General features: G+C 39.3%; 1 protein-coding gene across 2 annotated transcripts; it reads right to left on the bottom strand.

Annotated features, from left to right (window-relative positions):
- Nucleotides 1-1,420: 1,420 nt before the first annotated feature.
- On the bottom strand, nucleotides 1,421-20,825 carry PRPF3 (pre-mRNA processing factor 3). Of its 2 annotated transcripts, XM_057722122.1 has the most exons (16): nucleotides 20,706-20,825; nucleotides 18,390-18,580; nucleotides 17,577-17,707; nucleotides 15,449-15,595; nucleotides 13,709-13,792; nucleotides 13,268-13,488; nucleotides 12,295-12,601; nucleotides 11,452-11,618; nucleotides 10,644-10,723; nucleotides 8,786-8,929; nucleotides 7,704-7,803; nucleotides 7,418-7,531; nucleotides 6,234-6,352; nucleotides 5,881-5,964; nucleotides 4,766-4,827; nucleotides 1,421-1,783 (listed from the first exon to the last, which is right to left on the bottom strand). In XM_057722122.1, exons 2-16 carry the CDS (start codon nucleotides 18,532-18,534, stop codon nucleotides 1,637-1,639), a joined length of 2,052 nt encoding a protein of 683 aa, XP_057578105.1. In that variant the 5' UTR covers nucleotides 18,535-18,580; nucleotides 20,706-20,825; the 3' UTR covers nucleotides 1,421-1,636. The 2 variants fall into 2 exon arrangements, with proteins under 2 accessions (XP_057578105.1, XP_057578115.1); XM_057722132.1 differs by lacking the exons at nucleotides 18,390-18,580; nucleotides 20,706-20,825 and adding an exon at nucleotides 16,232-16,327 and having other exon boundaries at nucleotides 17,577-17,708.
- Between the last annotated feature and the right edge of the window lie 553 nt (nucleotides 20,826-21,378).

Here is a 21,378-nt window from a genome sequence, read left to right as displayed (position 1 = left end):
CTTGAAACGAACTCATTCGTATGTAGGGGACATTGTACTTTATAATGAGTAAGACTCCTTTTATGTCTTAGGCAAACATACAATTTTGAAGTTGTGTATAAATTATTTAAACGTATTTGTAATAAATCCCATATTTGTAATAAATCCTTTAATAAAAGCAAAAGCATTTATTTCTGACAATGAAGTTTTCCCCTGGATTTGCTTAAATCAAGAAATATCAAAGATGAGTTCAATTCTCTAGCTCCTAAGTCTCACAGATACAGACTCTTTCAGATTTCTTCCTGCTCTAGGAATTAGTCACGTTGTCTGGGTTAGTTTGCTTATCTCTAAAAAAGAGAGGTTGCAGTTTTTCCTTAAGGCCTTTTGCAGTGCCTTGTCTCTTTCCACCTTTTTTATCCTAGTGCTAATACTGCCTTAAAATTGGAACTCTAACTAGGACCTGAAACACATAACTTTATTGATTTTGATTTATTTTTGGCGGCACCATGCGGCATGCAGGATTAGTTCCCCAACCAGGGATCGAACCAATGTCCCCTGCATTGGGATCACGAAGTCTTAACCACTGGACCGCCAAGGAAGTCCCTGTATAATTTTTTAAAGGGATTAATTTGCTAACAAAATGATTTAACTTCTGGTCAAGTATTCATTCTCTGACACTACTTCCTGGTAAACTCCAGTTAGCATGAAGGAGCTCTAATGGTTCGTGTGTGCAACCCATTTTCAATACGTCCTCAACAGGCAACATGAAATGGAAGGATATTTATGGTAAGAATTTTGGACTTCTATGGATACTTATTCTGAGCCAAATACTCCTAAAATCAAAATAAACATTAAATGCTTATGCTTATACAGAACTGTAACTTGTCAGATTCTTGGCCAGGGCGGAGGGGGGGGGATTACACATCTGTCTTTTAGAAAAGAATTGGTTTTTTTAATTAGTAAAGAGAAGAAATAGGCTAAATTCCCAAATCCTATTCCATTTTACAAACTGACCCATAACATCCTCTGTGGACTCTCCCTCTGTGTCCATTTCACCCACAACACACATTCTCATATATTCACCCATTTGAGGAACTAATTTCCTGTTAAGACTACACAGCCAAGACTAGAAGTAATCTGTCAACCTCATGACTATCCACTGAAGGTTAAGAGATGGACATTCCCTCTCCCCTATCCACTTAACACCTTTTTCTTCTTCAGTCTGTTCCAGGAAAACGGTATTTATCACTCTTGCTCTAAGATGAGGTCAGAAATTTCCATTATCCAATCATCCATCCATCCATTCACTCATCCATTTATATATACATAAATATCAATGACAAAATTTTTTTTTCACAGTAATTGCTAGAAGTCTGGAGAAAAGATCACCTGAAGACCCAAACTCCAATACCTTTGAGTGTGTGAAAAATATCATACCAACTTTAAAAATAACTCTTTAATCATATTCACATAAGGGGAATAAAGGGCAGCACCAGGCTGTCTGGGGAAGGGAGCAAGGTGTTCTCCCTTCATCCCAATGTCAGCCTGGCACAGTTCAGAGATCACACACACAAGGAGGGCTGGGTTTGGAAGCAGAATAAGGGAGAAGACTGAAGAGACAAAGGCAAGAGGGGAGAGGCAAGAGCTTGCAGTAGTCTCAGTCGGTGGACTCCAACACAGATTCACTCAGTGCAAGGTCCCAGTAGTGCTCAGCCCCATGCTTTTTGAAATGCTCCCGAGCCATGTTTTCTGTAGGGCACTGTTTGAACTTCATTTCCCCAAAGCTCCGGTCTTTGGCTGTACCCTGGGGAAGAGACAAAATTTTTCTAATAAAAACACTGCAATTTCTAACTTAAATCAGATATAATATTCCTATATAAAAACTAATAACATCTGTGTAGCAATGTGCCTAGTTGAACATGATCTTATGATAAAAACAATTCTAGGGACTTCCCTGGTGGTCCAGTGGAGACTCTGAGCTCCCAATGCAGGGGCCCAGGTTCGATCCCTGGAACTAAATCCCGCATACATGTCACAACTAAGTGTCTGCATGCCACAACTAAAAGATTCCGCATGCCGCAACTAAGACTCAGCACAGCCTAAATAAATAAATAAATATTAAAATAACACAAAAAACAAAAACCAGTTTTAACCTCCCCTCCCCTTGGATATTTGCTGAGTTTTCATGACGTTATATAGGGGTTTTTTTTGACAATGTTATTGTTGTTTTTATAAATTTATTTGTTGGCTGTGTTGGGTCTTCGTTGCTGCACACAGGCTTTCTCTAGTTGTGGTAAGTGGGGGCTACTCTTTGTTGTGGTGCCCGGGCTCCTCACTGCTGTGGCTTCTCTAGTTGCGGAGCACAGGCTCTAGGCACATGGGCTTCAGTAGTTGTGGCACATGGGCTCAACACTTGTGGCTCATGGGCTCCAGAGCACAGGCTCAACAGTTGTGGCGCATGGGCTTAGTTGCTCTGTGGCATGTGGGATCTTCCTGGAGCAGGGATTGAACCTGTGTCCCCTGCATTGGCAGGCTGATTCTTAACTACTTCGCCTCCTAGAAAGCCCTGAATGTTGTTCTTTTGACTGAATGGAGGATGAGGAGTTCTGTGCTCTGGTACTGGGATGGAAAAGCAAATCAGGAAGGACTGACTGGAGGATGAGGAGTTCTGTGCTCTGGTACTGGGATGGAAAAGCAAATCAGGAAGGACTAGGGAGGGTGAGATGGGATGAACTTGAATCCCACCAGGTCTCCAGGACTAGATTTGGGCCTTTAAGCAGAAAGGAGTTAGAGGCTAAAAGGACTCTTTCACAGGACTTAGTGAGACCCTGTATATAAGCAGGAGGCTTTTGGGCCCAGTGACAAAGAACAATACAGGGGTGACAGGGTGAGGAGGAGAGGGGAATGGGAGCCGGGGGGGCTACCTGCAGACAACTACAATAGAAAGATACAGTACTTGGTGGAACTGCATTCTCACCAAAGGCACCAGCTGCAATGGCAGTCACAAAGTGCTACCTCAAGAGGCTTTCAGGGATCAGATTCCAAAAAGGAGGCTAAAGCAGAACTTGGTTTATTTCTGAACCTGAGAAATAATTCCTAAGGACTCTCAAGAGATAAATGGAACAGAATTTTAAAGAGATGAAGTGGCTGGGATATTAAATATGCAGGTGGGGACTTACGAGAGAGAAACAGTTATTATGGTTATTATTACCTACTTAGCATGCATAAATTGGAGGTATCTGGGATAAGACAGAAGGATACATGAAAAACAGTTAGTAGCAATTACTTATAGAGTGTTCTTAAAGAATCAGGGAATCGGAAGGGACTATTTCAGTAAGTGCTCTTCTGTGTTGTTAGAATTTATTTTAATGAGCATTCACTACTTCCGTAGTAAAGTACTACTTCTTTTTTCTTCTGGCCGTGGTGCAAGGCATGCAGGATCTTAGTTCCCCAACCAGGGATCGAACCTGGGGCCCCTGCAGTAGAAGTGTGGACTCTCAACCACTGGAACACCAGGAAGTCCCAAAGTACTGCTTTTATAATAAAGAACCAGTTACTAGGACTTCCTAGGTGGCACAGTGGTTAGGAATCCACCTGCCAATGAAGGAGACACAAGTTCAAGCCCTGCTCTGGGAGGATCCCACATGCCGCGGAACAGCTAAGCCCGTGTGCCACAACTATTGAGCCTGTGTGCCGCAACTACTGAAGCCCACACGCCTAGAGTCCGTGCTCCACAACAAGAGAAGCCACCACAATGAGGAGCCTGTGCACCACAATGAAGCATAGCCTCCACTCGCCACAACTAGAGAAAGCCAGTGTGCAGCAACAAAGACCCAATGCAGCCATAAATTTAAAAAAGTTTAAAAAAAAAAGTTACTAAATATGAGCACATTTAAAAAATAGAAGATACACATGTATGCAACCTAAAAGAATAAAATGGAAACATTAAATTAACACAAAGGTAGAAAATATTTACAATGCACAAAATATATTTTGGAATGGGAATAGAAGGATTACTGCAGTACATCTGGATAAGAATATAGTTACTGAGGAAAGAAACTTTTAATGCTTCCTGGAGAAACAGGATATTTTACACTTCACAAAGGGTGAATGATCCTTAGTTCACAACTTGGTCTGAATAAGCATATGCATTCACTCATTCATTCATTCTTCAGAACTAACAGTGATTCACTAAGAAAATTTCAGGGGGGAAAGAATTGTATAACCACAAAAAAATTCCACTTAAAAGAGTGATTTAGTCACATTTTACAAAGCATCATTACATAATAATCTAATTAGGTTCTCAAAAAATAAATTGACAATGGGACGGAAAATAATATCCACATTTTACAGACAAAGCAACAGTATCTGATATTAAGTTGACCAGTTGCACAGCTAGTAATACTGCCCAGACTCACAACCCTATATTCTTAAGTCTAGTACTTCTTTCACTATATCGAAAGAAAAAATCCTACAATTCATTTTGCTCTTTCCAACTCTCATATCCAGGACTATGAAATAAATAAATGGAGAATCTGTATTCTTACCACTTAGTTTTCCATACTTTCCCCCAGATGGCATAAACTATATACCCATCAGTTTAACTAAAATATAATCAGGAAGGATTTGCTACCAAATACTTAACAATGAATTCCAAAAAGAAATACAGATTACTTAAGGGATTAGTCATTATTTAGTTTTACCATTCCATTGCTCCGTCTGAATAGTATAAACAATCAGGAATTAGCTAAAGTTCTGCTTCAGTGTTTAACAAAGGATCACCTACCTCCCAAACTAGTACACATTTGTTGGTTTTCTTCACAGCTTCCTCATCAGATTCCTCATCATCTGGAAAAGACAATATAGCTAAATCTTGCTTTAGACTTAGACTAGACACCAAGATTTAGATTCTAAACAGTATTCAAGCCCACCCAAATTATTTTAAATATCATCACCTTTTTCATGTATTGGAATCATATGTCTCCTGTTACTCTTTATTTCCCCCCAGTGAGACTGAAATCTCCAAACAGGCTGGGACATTAATTAGTTTGACAAACATGTACTGAGCACCAGTTACGTGTCAAGAGCTGTGATAGGTACTGGGAATAAGGAGATAAATAAAAGGACAATAAAAACTTGTCCTAAGCACTTCAGATGCCAAAATGATAGAGGTCATTCTCAAGGAGTTTTTAGTCTAATGAAGGAGGGCAGATATACTGAATGAAAATATCTTAGGAACACTTGCAAAACAAAACAAAATATAGATCAATTATAGTAAAAAGTGTACTCTAAGTACAAAAATACAATAAGAACAAAAAGTATACCAGGGCCAAAGTTAAGAAAAGTAAGGTTTTCTGCACATGTTAAATGCTAACCTAGGTCTTCAAAGAAGGGAAGAATGAATATTGATGGAAGAATGATGGCCAGGAGGATGTCAAATATATATACAAGTTAAACTTGGGGAAAAGAATAAAAAGTTTATTTCCCTGAATGAAGCAGAGAGCTTTCTCTCATCTGAAAAAAAATTTTTTTTGCCTTCAATACTTTAAAAAACTTTTTATCAAAAAATTACATAATATAAACAGTGCACATATGAGTGTGCAGCTTGCTGAAGTTTCACAAACTAAATACACTCATGTAGCCACTATCCAGATTCTGGGCTAACAGGGAAACCAGCTGGAAGAAAGGCCTTAAAGGACAGGCAGAAGAATAACTAATATTCATGCATATGATCGTATAATAAATACTATATGAATGTTAAAGTCCATGCTTAAAGTCCAAATGGGTCTTTCTAAAATTCTTGAACATTATCTGGTATTTGCAAGGGTCAGAGAGAGAGAATAGATGAATGGACAGAGTATCCTCCCACCTCCCACTTAATCCCCTCTAACCCCCATTCACCATCTCCCTTTGTGTTAGATGTCTGTTCATCCCACTTTATCCGATGCAGCATAAGACGCTTAAATTTCTTCTGGGCCTTGGGGCCTAGAAACAGAGAAGGAGAATTTTGCCAGAGCTGTGGAAGACGATGGGGTAGAAAGAACCTCTGAGCACATTCAATGCTCAGACATTAATGTGGTAGTTGAAGCAATCCCAGGAACCACATCTAGGTCCTTCTACTCCAATAAACACAAAAAACAGAGGCCCAAGATATTAAACCCATGTATGGCTCTAAAATACCATCTTTTTCTCCTTTCTCCCCACCATGCTAATCACCTCAAGTCCTAGGGTTGCCTCAATTTTTTCAGACTCACCCCCTTCCACTACTACCACGTTGACATCCTTGTGCAGTACCACCACCCCTGTCAGGTACAGCTGCCCAGCATTGGCCTCAATCTTGAACTTCTTGGCTGGGTTGCTCAAATTTCGAACTCTGGAGAAGGGAAAGTTTAGTTATGGCTTTCATTTTAGCATCAGTAGCTGCCTGAATGGAATGGCAAATAAAGATGGATCCAAAACTGTTTTCTCTCTAAAAACAAAGGCATTTGGAGTAAGCAAATATACTAATGCTTAAAAGGTAGAACTGATGAATCTAGAAGTATTTCTACTGTCTTAAACTTCTTTAAAGTCTAGCACTGTACACCTTACAACAAATAGCAGCTAATCAAAATTTACTCTAAGAATGAAGGAGAGATAATTTACCAGCATCCAAAACTATTTATATGCTAGTTGTTCTTGACAGTATAAAGATCAACAAATTCTTTGCCTTATAGATGCTTATAATGTAGTCATAATACTATGCATAAAAAATTTCTAGAAGAATACTCGAAAAACTTAGTGGCAGTTACCCATAGTGAGTGGTCCTAAGGGATCAGAGAATAGGAAGAGCACTTTTTCAGTTAAGTATCCTTCTGCATTGTTAGAATGTTTTTTATCTTAGTAAGCATCCACTACTTTTATAATAATGTACCATTTTTTTACAATAAAGAACTAGTTACTAAACATGAGCACATCTAAACAGAACATACACATGTACTTGACATAAAAGAATAAAATGAAAACATTAAATCAACACAAAAGGTAGAAAATATTTACAACTATAAAGTCCATTTTGGAGTGGGAATAAAAGGATTACTACAATACATTAGGATAAGGATATAGTTAACTTAGAAAAAAACTTTTAATGCTTCCTAGAAAAATAATAGTTTATGCTTCATAAAGGATGAATGATCCTTAGTTCACATCTTGGCCTGAGTAAGCATATTCATTCATTCATTCTTCAAAACTAGTATTAGTTCACTAAGACCTTAGAGACAGAAGAGTAAGTTTTTAACCATCACAGCGTAAAAGATCTACTAGCTCCTGATTTACACTAGGGTCATTAAAAGAGAGTAGAGCTGACATTAGGTATGCCTTTACACCAGTGATTCTGCCTCAAGCACTTGGAAAATATTTTTTGTATTTCTAAGGGAAAGGCTGGCTCAGTGTGGACACCTACCTATAAACAGATATGTGTACCCCCTGTGAAATGTCTTCTTTAAGCTTTTTAATTTTCTTGACCTTTCTCTGTTCTGCTGTAAGTTTTCGGGCAGCGTTGGCCTCTTCATGCGCTCTGTCGTGACAGGAAGGACATCCACAAGTGAGAAAGGCATTGAAGATCAGAGGCAGGGCTGAGGGAAAGAGAGAGCAACGGAGAACTCTCCCCTCCCTCCAAATATGGATCCCCCAGAAGAGTTTGGGAAAGGTACTTGCCCGGGGTTTCCACCCAATCCCATGGCACTTACTTCTGCCTTTTTGCCATCTGAGCTCTGACATGGGCTTCTACCTTCGTGGGGTCTTGAACAGCTTCTGTTCCTAATACTCGCATCAAATTTGAAATTCTCACTGCAGTGAAGAGATAGCAGAAATCAATCTCGTAAATCACTACTCCAGCTGGGATAACTTATCAATCTCTTCTCTACCAATTCATATTGTTCACCTATTTCAAATCTCTGCTCAAAACTCACTTCCTCTAATACTCCTACCTTGAAAGCCCATCCAATTAACTCAGCATTGCGGGAGGTCACATATTTGAAAATTTACGAAAGATGAGGAACTTAATTTCTTTGGCATTTTTCACTCTCATTATAGCATTTAGTGAAAGATCCTATACGTAACAGTGCTCACTCAAAATATTACTAACTGGGACTCCCCTGGTGGCACAGTGGTTAAGAATCCGCCTGCCAATACAGGGGACACGGGTTTGATTCCTGGTCCAGGAAGATCCCACATGCCGTAGAGCAACTAAGCCTGCGAGCCACAACTACTGAGCCCATGCGCTGCAACTACTGAAGCCCTCACACCTAGAGCCCATGCTCCACAACAAGAGAAGCCACCTCAAGGAGAAGCCCTCACACTGCAGTGAACAGTAGCCTCCAGTTGATGCAACTAGAGGAAGCCCACATGCAGCAATGAAGACCAAATGCAGACAAAAACACAAAAAAACTAACTGATATTGGAAACTACAGGAGTGAGGTTTTTTAAACTGCATTTTCATTTTTCAAACATTTAAGAATTATGTATGTAACAACTCTATGCAAATACTCCAACTACTATCTTCATTAATTTCAAGACTATTATTCTTCCAGAAAGATAGGAATGTTATATGGTCAATATTACTTAAAAAAAAAAAAAGCCTTAAATGACCTCTACAATGACTATATTGACCTGTCTTAATAAGGAAAGACAGTAGAAAATGTAGGAAAGGAAAAACCAGTGAATGATCCTGAGAAACAAAAAGCACCCAAATATAAAGAGATGCTAAAGTTCCTCTAGGATAACAGAGATAAACTTGCCACCCTTTCTTCCCTGCCTCTAACATATGTACCTTTGGGTTCTGGAGGAGGCATCAGGCCCAGCCTGACTTTCTCTTGTAGTTCCTTCTGTGCTTCCCTCCTTGTTTGCCTTCGAAGTTTCTTCTGTTCCTTCTTGGTCAGATATACTCCCAGAGTAACTGGTGTGTCATTGTCGACTGTCAGGCAGAGAAATGAATGTACCAAAGCAATAAGCATATTAGAAGAATATATGTGACTATCAATCACATTAAAAGGCATTTTACAGCAACATGGATGGACCTAGAGATTGTCATACTGGGTGAAGTAAGACAGAGAAAGACAAATATCATAAGATATTGCTTATATGTGGAATCTAAAAAAAGGGTACAAATGAACTTATCTACAAAACAGAAATAGCGTTACAGATGTAGAAAATAAACTGATGGTTACCGGGGGGTAAGGGGGGATGGATAAATTGGAAGACTGGGGTTGACATAAACACATTACTAGTAAGGACCTACTGTATAGCAAAGGGAACTCAATACACTGTAATGGCCTATATGGGAAAACAATCTAAAAAAGAGTGAATAAATAGAAGGAAGTAAATAGTAACTGTTAAATAAGAATTTAATTAAATAGTAAAAACAGCAAGATACATTAAGAGGGGAAAAAATAATAAAATAAAAAAGAGTGGATATATGTATATGTATAACTGATTCACTTTGCTGTACACCTGGAAACTAACACAACACTAAATTAACTATATACCAATAAAAATTTTTTTTTTTAGAAAGCAACTTTAGCTTTGTTATTTTTAGGTCATGAAAATGGAATCATGATTATGTCTTTAAAAAGCATTCTTATCTTTCATGAGTAGTGTTATAACTTGTTTTTCTTTAAGCAGCTGAATGCTTTTATAAACTGAAATGTGGCAAATATAGAAAACAAAATTAGAGCTGCTCCAGCTGCTCTGTGTCAGGATTTGGGGTAAATGGGGGGTGTCCAGAATCCCACTTGGATCCTACCTATTGAATCTCAATGTGTCTATGGAATACAATTTGAAAACCACTGGCCAAGATGATGAAATTTATAAGTTAAGAGTTATAGGGATTGGGGAAAATCCTCTGGGCTCCCAAAGCACATTTACTCAATTTGTTAAAACAAACAAAACCCCCACATTCTTCTGATGATTCACAATGATGACAGCTAAGTAGATTCTGCTTAAGTACAACTGAATGATTATTATCCTTTTATTATCTCAAGGTCTCAATCTATTTTTCTGAACTTGCAAGCAAATTTACTAATTGAGTAAAAATTAACCTCCTCTGTTCATCTCAAATCTGATGAAAGTGTTAAACTCTTTTGTGAGCACCTGAAGAAGGAATATCAGTTAATATTATCCCTACATATGAGAAAATTCTGTATTATAAGTGATTTACCCAAGGGATTCAGCTAGTTCACAGCCACAACTAAAACCCATCTCTTTTGACTAAGCCAACAGACTTTCGCTACAAAAATGATAAAGAGAAAGGCTGAAGATAAAGGAGACTGAAGAAGTCCAGGGGTTTAGTGGTGGCGTACTAGACTGAAGATGGGAGGCCATGGCAAAAGCCCAATTTGTAAAATACATCGGTGAGGCCATCTCCAGATTAGACCTCAATGCTCTACAGCTGCACTGTCCAATGCTGTAGTCTCTAGCTACATGTACTATTTAAATTTAAATTTAAATTGAATAAAATTAAAAATTCAGTCCCTCAGCTATATTAGTGCAACTCAGTTTGCAAGTTCTCAATAGTCATGTATGGACAGCAGCTATAATACAAACAGCCCAGATAGACAACATGTCCACTATCATAAATTTCTATTGGCTAATACTTCTCTAGAGCTTTGATTGAGTAATCTCTACATTACCTGGAGGGTTGAGCTGGGCTGGATGTTCAACAAGATTTGTGATTCCAAAATAATCTTCTCTCTTGGGATTTTCCTCTGTACTAAAATTGGAGGAAGAAGGGAAAACAGGATATGTGGGTAGAGATGATTCCAAGAGGGAATCTCAGAAATACAATGAAAAAATCCACTCTCCATAATGCATTCTAGAACTTTTTAAAGTATTTGCCTGTCTATAATATATAACATATTACATATAATTTTCAAGATGAGAAAACGGTCCCAATAAGGTTGGATGCACTCTACAATAGTCATTCTCAACCTTTTTTTTTCACCCTAACACCCCTGATAGATACCATATTCTCTCATTAGTAACAATAATTCCCTGGGACAGCAGCTGGAAAAGGAAGCATAAGGAAAGGCTAAGACACAGTCTCCTAAAGCCATTTATCAGAGTAATGGAGCAGATATGATTAAAGCTCTCCAAATGTTTCCCATATGCTTTATTTATCATTCTCTCTCATCAACTATATGTAGCAAAAGATGGTAATTAAGAAAACAATATGCCAAAAACAAATAACAATGTATAACAAAGCAAGCAGAAAATTTAGATTATTTGTATAGATTATTTATATTATTATTATTTGTGCCCAATCCTCCTACATTAACACAAAAAACTAAAAACAACCCATACAACATATTCTTTACAAATATATGAGCTTGTATATGGTTATCTATTTCCCTTAGATTTAAAATTTTTACTTAACACACAAGTACCATCTTTCCCACTAAAACTCTAGCCTTATTAAAAGGTATTAACCAACAAACTCACAGGTCAAAGCCATTGGGGATGATATAAGAGTCCCACCACTCAATTTCAGGGATATCTCCTTCCTTCAATTCCTTCTTAGGAGCAATGAGGGCCAGCCTAGTTGAAGTATGAATGCCTGTTTTTCGAGCTGCCTGTGAGATCTCTGCCTGCAGCTTCTCCAGCTGAGCCTAAAGACCAGAAAAGACAAGAAGATAAACTGGAGTCAAGGAAAACAGGGAAGTAGAATCCCAAACTTTAAAATACGCCCTTGTTGAACAATTTACATCTAATGCAGCAAATTCATATTTTCTGAAAGCTTAGCAAAAAGAGCTATTCTGCTTTACTTTTATCCTTTACTTGGTTCATTTACATACATTTCATCCTCATCACTACCCCTTTACCCCATAGTGTTTGCATGCAGCAAATTTGCAGAAATGGAATTTTATGGAAAACCTCATTCTGAGGGGATGAAAACAAGAAGGTAAAAGTCATCAAATAGAGTCAATTAAACTATCCAGGTGTGTGGACTGTCTGCAGTAAATTTTAACACCAGGCTAGCTTTCCTCAATTGCCCTGAGGGTTCTGAATGGTTTCCCTCCACTGACTGTTGTATGTGGAGGATTTTCAAATTCAATTTTATTTCCACCTAAGTAAAATGTAAGTAATTGAGAAGACAAAAGAGCTAAAAATTAAGTAATGAAGGAATAAATCCAGTATTTAAAAATTACTCATTGCTTTATTACTTGTTTATCTAATTGCCAAAAACAGAACTGAGTTGACTATAGTATTTCAGGACTATATTCAATTTCCTTTGTCACCTTCCTAACTTCTGCAAAGTTCTAGATTATATGCTAAGCCAGATACCTTTGTCCGTAATCGCTGGGCAATCTTCTCAAATTTGCCCTTGTCATGGAATTTAAAAGTGCGTCTCTGGCGCTGGGAAGGGGCAATTGAGACACGGGGATCAAAAAAGGTATTGGACTCCATGTCTTCTGATGGCTTTTCTTTCAGCTGTTGCTTGAATTGTTCCCTCTTCACAGCCCGAATATTGGCCTTCAAAGTAGGCATACGGTGTGTCAGCTCAATTTCCTTGCCTGTTGCATCTACAGTTCGACCTTGTTCATCAAGAATCAGTGGTGTAGGTTTAGTTTGATCTTTTAACTCCACCTTCCTGAAAAACAGCCCACAAAGGAATAAATCCCAGATGGAACAATAAGGCAAGCAAAAAACCAAGCAGAAAATTAAAACAAATCAAAACCCAACAAAGACAACTAGGTTACAATATTCGAAGGAATATAAACCCATCAGTGACTAATAACATCTCGAATGAAAACATCAAACTGGACAGTTGAATGCAGAGTACAATCAGATGAAATGAACTCACAAATTACAATGGTAAGAAGTTAGAATCCTATCTTTCTTTACTCCTGAATTCTTAAGTCAGACAGGGGATGGCAAACTAATTGAGGTGCTAAAAATAAAGTCCATCACCTTTACCCAGTTGTAGAGAACTCTCAGATCTGGTCTCACGCAATGTGGTTTAACAGATTTATAGTTCTGAGTTAGGAACCAGGAGACCTGGTTCTATTCCTAGCTCCAGTATTAGAGGAATAATCTTAACTTCAGTTCCACCAATTGTAAAAAGAAGATAATTACACTCTGAAACAAGGAAACCAAGAGAATAAATTCATTTGATATTTATTGAGCATATGTAAGAAATATGAAACTGTCTAAGAAATGATTTAAGTTCCTTGCAAGAAGAGGATCAATAGCATTCAAAGGTATTTATTGCTTCTCAAGCTTCACAAATAACCAGTTCCATGAAACAGATACTCACGGGGGAGCAATGCCCATAGCATGGAGATTGGCCAGGCCCACCATGTTGGCATTGCCGATGAGCCCTGGCTTCAGTGCCAGCTGGGCTTGGATGCGGGCTTGTAGTTCAGCTGCTTTCCTTGCCTTCTCAATGGCATCATTCATGAAAGTGGCAGCCTGGGAGGGCTGAATAGTGTTGCCAATTGGAAGTCGCTCTGGTTGGGAGGAAGAAGGAGTCTTTGGCTGTGAGATGAAATCAGAATCAGAAAAATTAGACAGGCAGACAGATCTCTCTCTCCCTCTCTCTCTCTCTCTCTCTCACACACACACACACACACAAACGAGTGGTAGACTGGTAAATTGGGGGTAGAACATGCAGTCATCTTCTGGACTCTCATTTGAGTAGGTGGCAAGAAATTCTGTGCTAAAGATTCTTATTTTCAGAGAAATCTGATTATAATACCTGAGGCGTAGGGGGGCTAATGAAGCTCAGTTGTTTCTTCCTTTCCTCGATTTGCCGTGTTGCTGCCTCCATCATCTGTTTGATCTGCTCTCAGTGGGGCAAAAAGTTGAAAAACTGTTAACATCTCTTTTGTATTTCTTCCATACAGGTTCCTAAACTCAAAGGGCTTTCAGGTCTAGAGTATAAACAATTTTTGAATGACCCCATCATATTCTGCCTATATCACAGGCTAGAAAATTTAATAAAGGTAAGCCTACACAGCTGAGCACTGGAATTTTTCAACCTATCTTCCCAAGGCAGGATTGGCATGCTAAGTATTGACAGTAACACAGCTTGATGATTAAGACTCTGGAGTTAGGGAAAACTGAGTTTGAATTTTAACTCTACCATTTAATGCCTGTGTGACCTTGAACATGGTATTTAATTTCAAAACCTCTAAGTGTCTAAAAGAGGTAAAAACGGTACCTACCTTACAGGACGACTGTGAACATCTAAATAACACATGCAAACTTAACAGAACCCTTAAACATCATTACACTTAAAAAAAAAAAAAAAAAAAAAAAAAACCACACTACACTATTGGTCCCTGAGTTCCTAGTTTGGGTAACCAGAGCCAACAATGTAAAGACTTCAGTCCTAGTCTCTGTAAATCCCTTCCTCTGTCCTAAAGAAGCTGAGTAATAAGCTTTGAGGACATGATCAAATAACTCTTATTGAATTTTCCAAAAGAGTCCTGCTGTTAAGGTGCTTCAAGATATTTTTAAAAATTTATTTTTAATATTTTTTTGAATAGGTGGTATATTTACATAGTTTAAAATGCAAAAAAGTACAAAAGGGTATACTGTGAATTCTTCACCCCTATTTTCTTTAAAAAACATCACCATCAGTTTCTTTCCTTTCAGAAATATCATATGATATGCAAATCCATCCACCCACCTAATCATATATGTATATATTCTATTTCTCCTGTAACAAGTTTTAAGTGGTACAAGAAATATTTACTACTTATGTAGTATCAAAATTTTTTTTAAGTGTCCATTTTAAGTACACAGATAACTCCTAAAAAAAATATACAAAGTCAACTTGAAATTGTTTAAGTGGATATATCTTTTCTACATTATAGTATTTAAAAATTCTTCTCTGCCATCATGCTGAGTTCTAATCATTTCAATAATTTTTTCTTTTCTTTTCTTCTTTTTTTTTTTGACTGCGTTGGGTCTTTGTTGTGGGGGCTACTTTTCGTTGCAGTGCACTGGCTTCTCACTGCGGTGGCTTCTCTTGTTGTGGAGCATGGGCTCTAGGTTCATGGGCTTCAGTAGTTGTAGCACAAGGGCTCAGCAGTTGTGACCTGTGGGCTTAGTTGCTCTGTGGCATGTGGGATCTTTCCTGACCAGGGATCGAACCTGTGTCCCCTGCATTGGCAGGTGGATTCTCAACTACTGTGCCACCAGGGAAGTCCCTCAATAATTTTCTTAATGACACAGTGAGGTAGATATTTGGGCAAATGATGTATGTGGCACACCTTCCCTGCCATATAATAAGTGCTCAGTAAATGCTGTTTTAATAGCCTTCAACTGGAATACTCCTGGTTAAATCAAGAAATGATGAAACATAAAGCAGGAAATAAAATTTCCCCAATGCTAATAATTAGTTCAAATTAAGGCCACAATAAATCTGGACCCATCTATCTTTTGCTTCTTCAACTCTTAAAACTACCGCTTCCACTTCCTAATTACTAACCTGGAGTTTAGTCAGCATGCCAGGACTCTCTGAGGGAGGCCCAGGGATTACTTCTGGCTCCTCTTCCACCTCCTCAAAACGGGGTATCCGTCGCTTCTTTATTCCTGATGATTCCTTGGAGATCTCAGAGTCATCACCAAACACTTCCTAAGGGAACCCAAGATGAAAGAAGATTTGTATCCCTGCCCATGGGAGAAGGGAAGAATAATCCTAGTCCCTGTCAGCATTTTGTGGCTTTTCCCAGAGTCTTCTGGACCCTCCACCAAATGGACCATCTCACCCACCTCAACTTCATTATTCTCCTACTCCAGTCAAACAAATTTCATCCCCATGTTCGTATAAATGTTCCCATCCCAAGGTCTTTGCAAATCTCACTGCCCACATCTGTAATGATCTCCCTCAACTTTTCCCCCAGTCCAAATCCTGCCTAAAACTCACCTCCTCCAGGAAGTTTTTCTCATTAATAGTCTCATCCCACTCTGATTAAACTGTTGTTTCACATCGTTTTAGCACTTAAGAGCTTGGTTCATACTAGGTAAAATTACATTGCTGATATTCTGCTTGCCAAGTGTTAAGTCTTTCAATGTTAGTAGGTACTTTCTCCCAACTAGTGTCTAAGCTCTTCCAGGACAGGGGTTTTCTCTCCTCTCAGTATTCCCCAATAACACTTTGGTCTCATCAAACAATGGGAATTCAAATATGTTGACTAATTTGCAAGGTGAACTTAACAGGACCAAGAGTGGCCAACTGGAAGGGACAATGGGAAAAAGCAAATGTACACACCGGTGGTAGGCTTTGGGTGACATCCCCTCTTCACTAGGAGGGCTCGTGTTTTGCAAGGACATATCCTCGGCCAGGGGCGAGCGCTTCCTGGAACTCCTACAGTTCAAGAAAAAGGACTCTCCCATAATATATTGTGTGGGGTGGGGACTAAATGGACCAAAATGGGACCCGAATCCCAAAGCTATCTAGATACCTCCTTCAAGAAACCATTTTATTAATCCCACCCAATGTAGTCACTTTATTCATAGCAGGCCCTCAGCACTTACACAGCAGCATGCCCTATCAAAAGATAATCTTCACTCTACAGATCTGTGTATACTATGGGTCAAGTATTCCCCCTTAAATGTAACAAAATTCAACGTAAATCCGAAACTCTAGTCAACCCTAAAATTTACATGAAACTGCTACTCAGATTTTATAATTTCTGACTGTATTTTGTTGTGCCCTCCCATCCCCCAGCCCTTAAATTGCAAATTCCTTTAAGGCAAGGACTATCTTTCATTCCTCTGATAATCCTATAAAACCCTAAACACAAAGAGCACACAAATCTCTTTTTCTCTTGGTTCTACAGCCTGGCCAGGGACCAAGCAGACACTGCTTATTCACTCTTGTGCCTCAGGAAAAGCAAAAGGATAGCCAAGGTATCAAAAGCACTTTGGAAGGCTTGATGGGAGTCATAGAAAAGATTTTAAGTCAGAGACAGAGAAAAGAGATAGATCAGCTACTTGACACTGCTAATATTGAAAGAGGCCATGACCAATCAGCAACTATAGGATAAAAAGTGAAGGAGGTAAGGGAGTAATGATGGTTCCTTTAAGTATGCCACTCATGGGACCAGATGACTGGCAATATGCTATATGGCAAACAGTAGGTTCTCAAGATATACAGTAAAAATCAGTTGTTAGGTGTCCCACCTACAAGTCCATTGCAGAGAAACCTGTAAAGGAGCAACAATGAGGTCTACAGCTCAAGTAGCAGGGAGGTCACATTCTGAAACAATCTATTAGGCCTCAAGTAAATTAAGCGTAAAATCTTAGAGCAATCAATTTATTTCAAAAAAAAAAAAAGGAGACTTAAGGAAACATGAGAACCAAAACTCCTAACAGTATATGAAAAAGCACAAAGCCATCAACTGTTTCCTTGGAACGTCTCAACTCATGAACTTAGGTAGTTCATCACCATAAGATGATGATAACACCAGTTTACCCCCTCTACTTCAATATCTAAGTACCTCTCTTAAATATTAGGTATATTAATAGTGGATATGAAAACGTGAGCCAGGTAAGCTCAGCAACTTTGTAAACATTCAAAACACTCCAAGCTCATCAGATAAACTGTAACCTACCTTTAGCTCTCGTTTTCTGCTCCTGTCACTGCTGGACTTGGAATGCCTAGAGCTTCGGCCTTCCTCCACAGCCTCAAACAGTTTGTCCACAAATCGAAGAGTAGAATCATCAAGAAAAGGTTTCAGATGGTCTGACAGGAAAAAAAGAGGTGGTAGGGTTGAAGAGGTAAAATTACTTAGTTCAAAACTAGGCATACAACAGATACCAACACTGGAATTTTATCCCTCAGAGTGAGGGAAATGCTTTCTTAAGTCCTTTGTAGGATTCTCATACATTCTCTTACACTGAATGACTCTGCCCAATGAGAGAAAAATACAGTTATAATTTTTTGGAGTAGGAAGTAGCACAGCCAGAGCAACCTGTTTAGGTTGAGTATCAAAGTTAAGGATGAATAACCACTCTAACTTTTCCCAAACAGCAACTTGGAAGAGACTACCATTAACAAAATCTACCTCCCTCAACTTTTTTCATGTATTTTAGAGAGCTTCTGTATGTTTAGATGTCAATATGAATCTCAATATACCCATCTGATTTTAGCATATTTCCTAAGTAAATATAATTTAGGTAACAGTGCAGTGGTCAAAGGAAATCAGTCTGAGATGCAAAATATGTCACAAATAGCACAAAAAAATTAAAAAAATGAGAAAAAGCAAAATTAATCATTTAGGCTATTTCCATTATAATGCAAAAGAAAATAAACTGTGGCCTGATCTTGTTTTAGATGCTCCCAACAGAGAGAATTTTGGGGAAGTTCAAAGCAGTGCTTGGGGTCATCCTATATGTTAAGCCAAAAGATACAGAAAGGTACATACCAGCTGCCTTCTTCTTGTCCATGCCCTTCCCCACACAGTTCAGTGCTGCTGTGACCACTGTGGGCTCTGAGAAACCCAGCACCCTCTTCACTGTCTTCTCTATCCATGGTTTCAGCTCATCAAGCTCCCTCTTAGACAGTGCCATTCTTCAGGAAAAGGAGGATAGCTCAAAATAGGATTCAATATTGTACCTAAAAAGAAACCGGTAAAGAGTTAAGTTAAAGGATAGGAAAAGACTAAAACGACTCTAGGCAATGGTTAGCATATCAGGAATGCTTTCCCCATCCCTATTCTCAATTCCAGACAAGTTCCTCTACTTAATTTCAAGCCAAATACTTTCCCTACAACTCATACTTCAAAACGGAAAGAATTACATTGTTTGATTTTTAACCCTAACTCAGTAAGTATCAGTGGATCAATGAAATCTGTGGAATAAACGAACAAACCTTGGGAATAACCTAGTCTGAGAAATGAGTTCTAGCTTCTTTTCTGATTCTGTCACATTCAACAAGGACTGTCAAGCATATAACATGAAAACAAGACTGAAAAAGTCTACTCAGAGGCCAGCCTTTCTATTCTTCCTACTTCTGGGGAGGCATTCCTTAACCCAGGCCTTCTTTTAAAGGACACAAATAAGAGAGGGCTTATCGAGGTCAGTCATCCTATATTAAAGCTCATAATCCTTAAGACTGTTCTGTCACACTTCTCTGTACTCAAATTCATCCCAGTGGGAATTCTGTACCCAGATACTTTTCTCTCATGGTCTACAGGGTCTCTGTCATAAGTAATCCCTCAGTTCAGAAACAATTACCCTCATTTTGGATGTACTCTCTTTTCACCTTTATTCTTCTGCCTTTTAACTTAATAGAGAAAACATCACCATAAAAGACTCTCTACAACAATCTTTGTTACTTAATGCAAATTAGTACAATTTTTAAATTTTATTCGTTTACATTTTTATCTCCTACTTAAATCTCAAAACTCTTTATGAGCATAAAGAAAATTTTATTTCCCCGATTTTCTCCACATTGCCTAAACGTCAATAAACTAGACTGACCTCAATTTCAACCTAACCTCCTCCCAGCAGTGCCGAGGACACATGAGCGTCCGATCTGGGAGTCAACCTTTTAAGATGTTTTAAGACCACTTTTCTCCTAAAAGTTACAATCTGATTGTCTACATTCTTGGCAGGTTTGCCCTTGGTAAGACCTGTTGCGAAACAGTGTATTTAACTTTGGTATAACCATATGAAGCTAGTAGATTAAAGTCATGAAACTAGGAGTGAGAGATTTTGTGCCTCTGCGACATGTTATATGAGTAAATCTACAGTGGCTCTATTTACCCACCATGAGATAGCAGTATAGCCTATCAATCTCAACCTGCTAACTGTGCATTGCTCAAAAGAAACATATTCAGACACCAGAGAGTAAAGAAACGGCTCACGCCGAACTCTACCATTTACCAGCCTTCTGACAAGTAACTCCTCTGGGCCTGAGTTCACTCATCTTACAAAATGAGGACAACTGCCATTCCTATATGGCACTTAATTCATTCAATAAATATTTACTGAATAACTAATAAGTGTCAGGTGCTGAGGATACACACAACAGTGAACAAGACAGACAAGAATCCTTGCCTTAACAGGGCTTATATTCCACCAGAACTGAATCATAGGCTACAAAGTGTAAACAATTTGAAAATCCAGAGCAAGAAACGGGGTACTACTCTACAGATGAAATGTGTGCCCAAGCACCATACTAACAAATGTAAACTTCAACCCATTCCTCCATAAGATAACGTGCAAACTAAACAGCCAATGGGCAAAACAAAAGTTCCAAACAGTAGCTAGCTTTGTCACTAATCAAATGTTCAACAATAACTGCGTGGGGCGGGGGTGGGGTGTTGTGTGGTTATGGTGTGAAAGGAAAGGAAGGCAGAATGATCTCTGAATGAGCAGGTAGCAGAATTTAATCTTCTGAAGGATTTCCTTACTCTGTGCTCTTCTTTGCTACAATTCCAATCTCCTCCCTGAAACCCCCATTCTTCTCTTTCCCTCTCTCTGACTAGCCCCCTTCCCAACCTTTTTCTACCCCAACTCCTCATCTCAGAGCGAGTCTCCTCAGCTCGTCCCTTTCCCGCCCCCGCCCTTTTCCTCTCAACAGTCTCATTCCAACCCGCTCTCCCACAGAACCTTGTTCTTTTCTCAGCTTTCCTTCCGCAGAACCTCCCCGCCCCTGTCCTCCCCTTGGACTGAACCCTAAGCCCCAGTTACTAGGAACCGAGGATACCCTCTCTGGGCCCGGGGCCACTACTCACCTCACAAACTTCAGCCCCTGAGACGGAGCCCGAACGTTACACCGGAACCGGAAACCCTCTGACCGCCCTATGGCCTGCCGTCGCTACCGCCACGGCCGCCGCCACGCCGCTCTCACAACACGTGACGAGGGAGGGCGGGGCCTCCGGTTCGCGCAGCCGTAGTGGCTACTTTCCCGGCGGAGGAGCGCATGCGCGGCGGGGCCGTAAAGTTGTCCGCTTGCGCGGTCCGCCCTTCCCTCAGTTTCCGTAGGTAAATCTGTTAACTCGACTGTTGTAAAGTTAATGTTCTCTGAACCGTAAATTGGGCTGCTTGTAGTATTCCTAGTGTGGAGAATAAGTGCGCTAAGGTTATGCTAGAACTGAAAGCGGGGCTTCTGCGTTTGGCTAATCCTGGAGTTTCTGGTAGAAAGTAAACCCTCGGGGAGTCGTGATCACTAGCATTAGCCACCCCTTCTTAGCCTTTGTCGCTAGCTTAGCAGTGGTGCCAGGGATCACCCAGAAAGAAAACGAGTATAGGTGGACTCTGAAGATAGTGGCCCGTCCCCCCCTTTATTGTTTTTTTCTTCCATTCATTCACCGAACAAATAATTATTGACTGTCTATTACTATGTGTCAGGCATCCACTGAAATTCAGTATTACTTAATGATTAAGCAAGAGTGCGCGTTTTAAAGC

The sequence above is a fragment of the Hippopotamus amphibius genome, chromosome 1, assembly GCF_030028045.1.
Source record: "Hippopotamus amphibius kiboko isolate mHipAmp2 chromosome 1, mHipAmp2.hap2, whole genome shotgun sequence".
Taxonomy (NCBI): domain Eukaryota; kingdom Metazoa; phylum Chordata; class Mammalia; order Artiodactyla; family Hippopotamidae; genus Hippopotamus; species Hippopotamus amphibius.
Note: the sequence above shows the minus strand (reverse complement) of the source record. Positions and strands in the feature narration are given on the sequence as shown.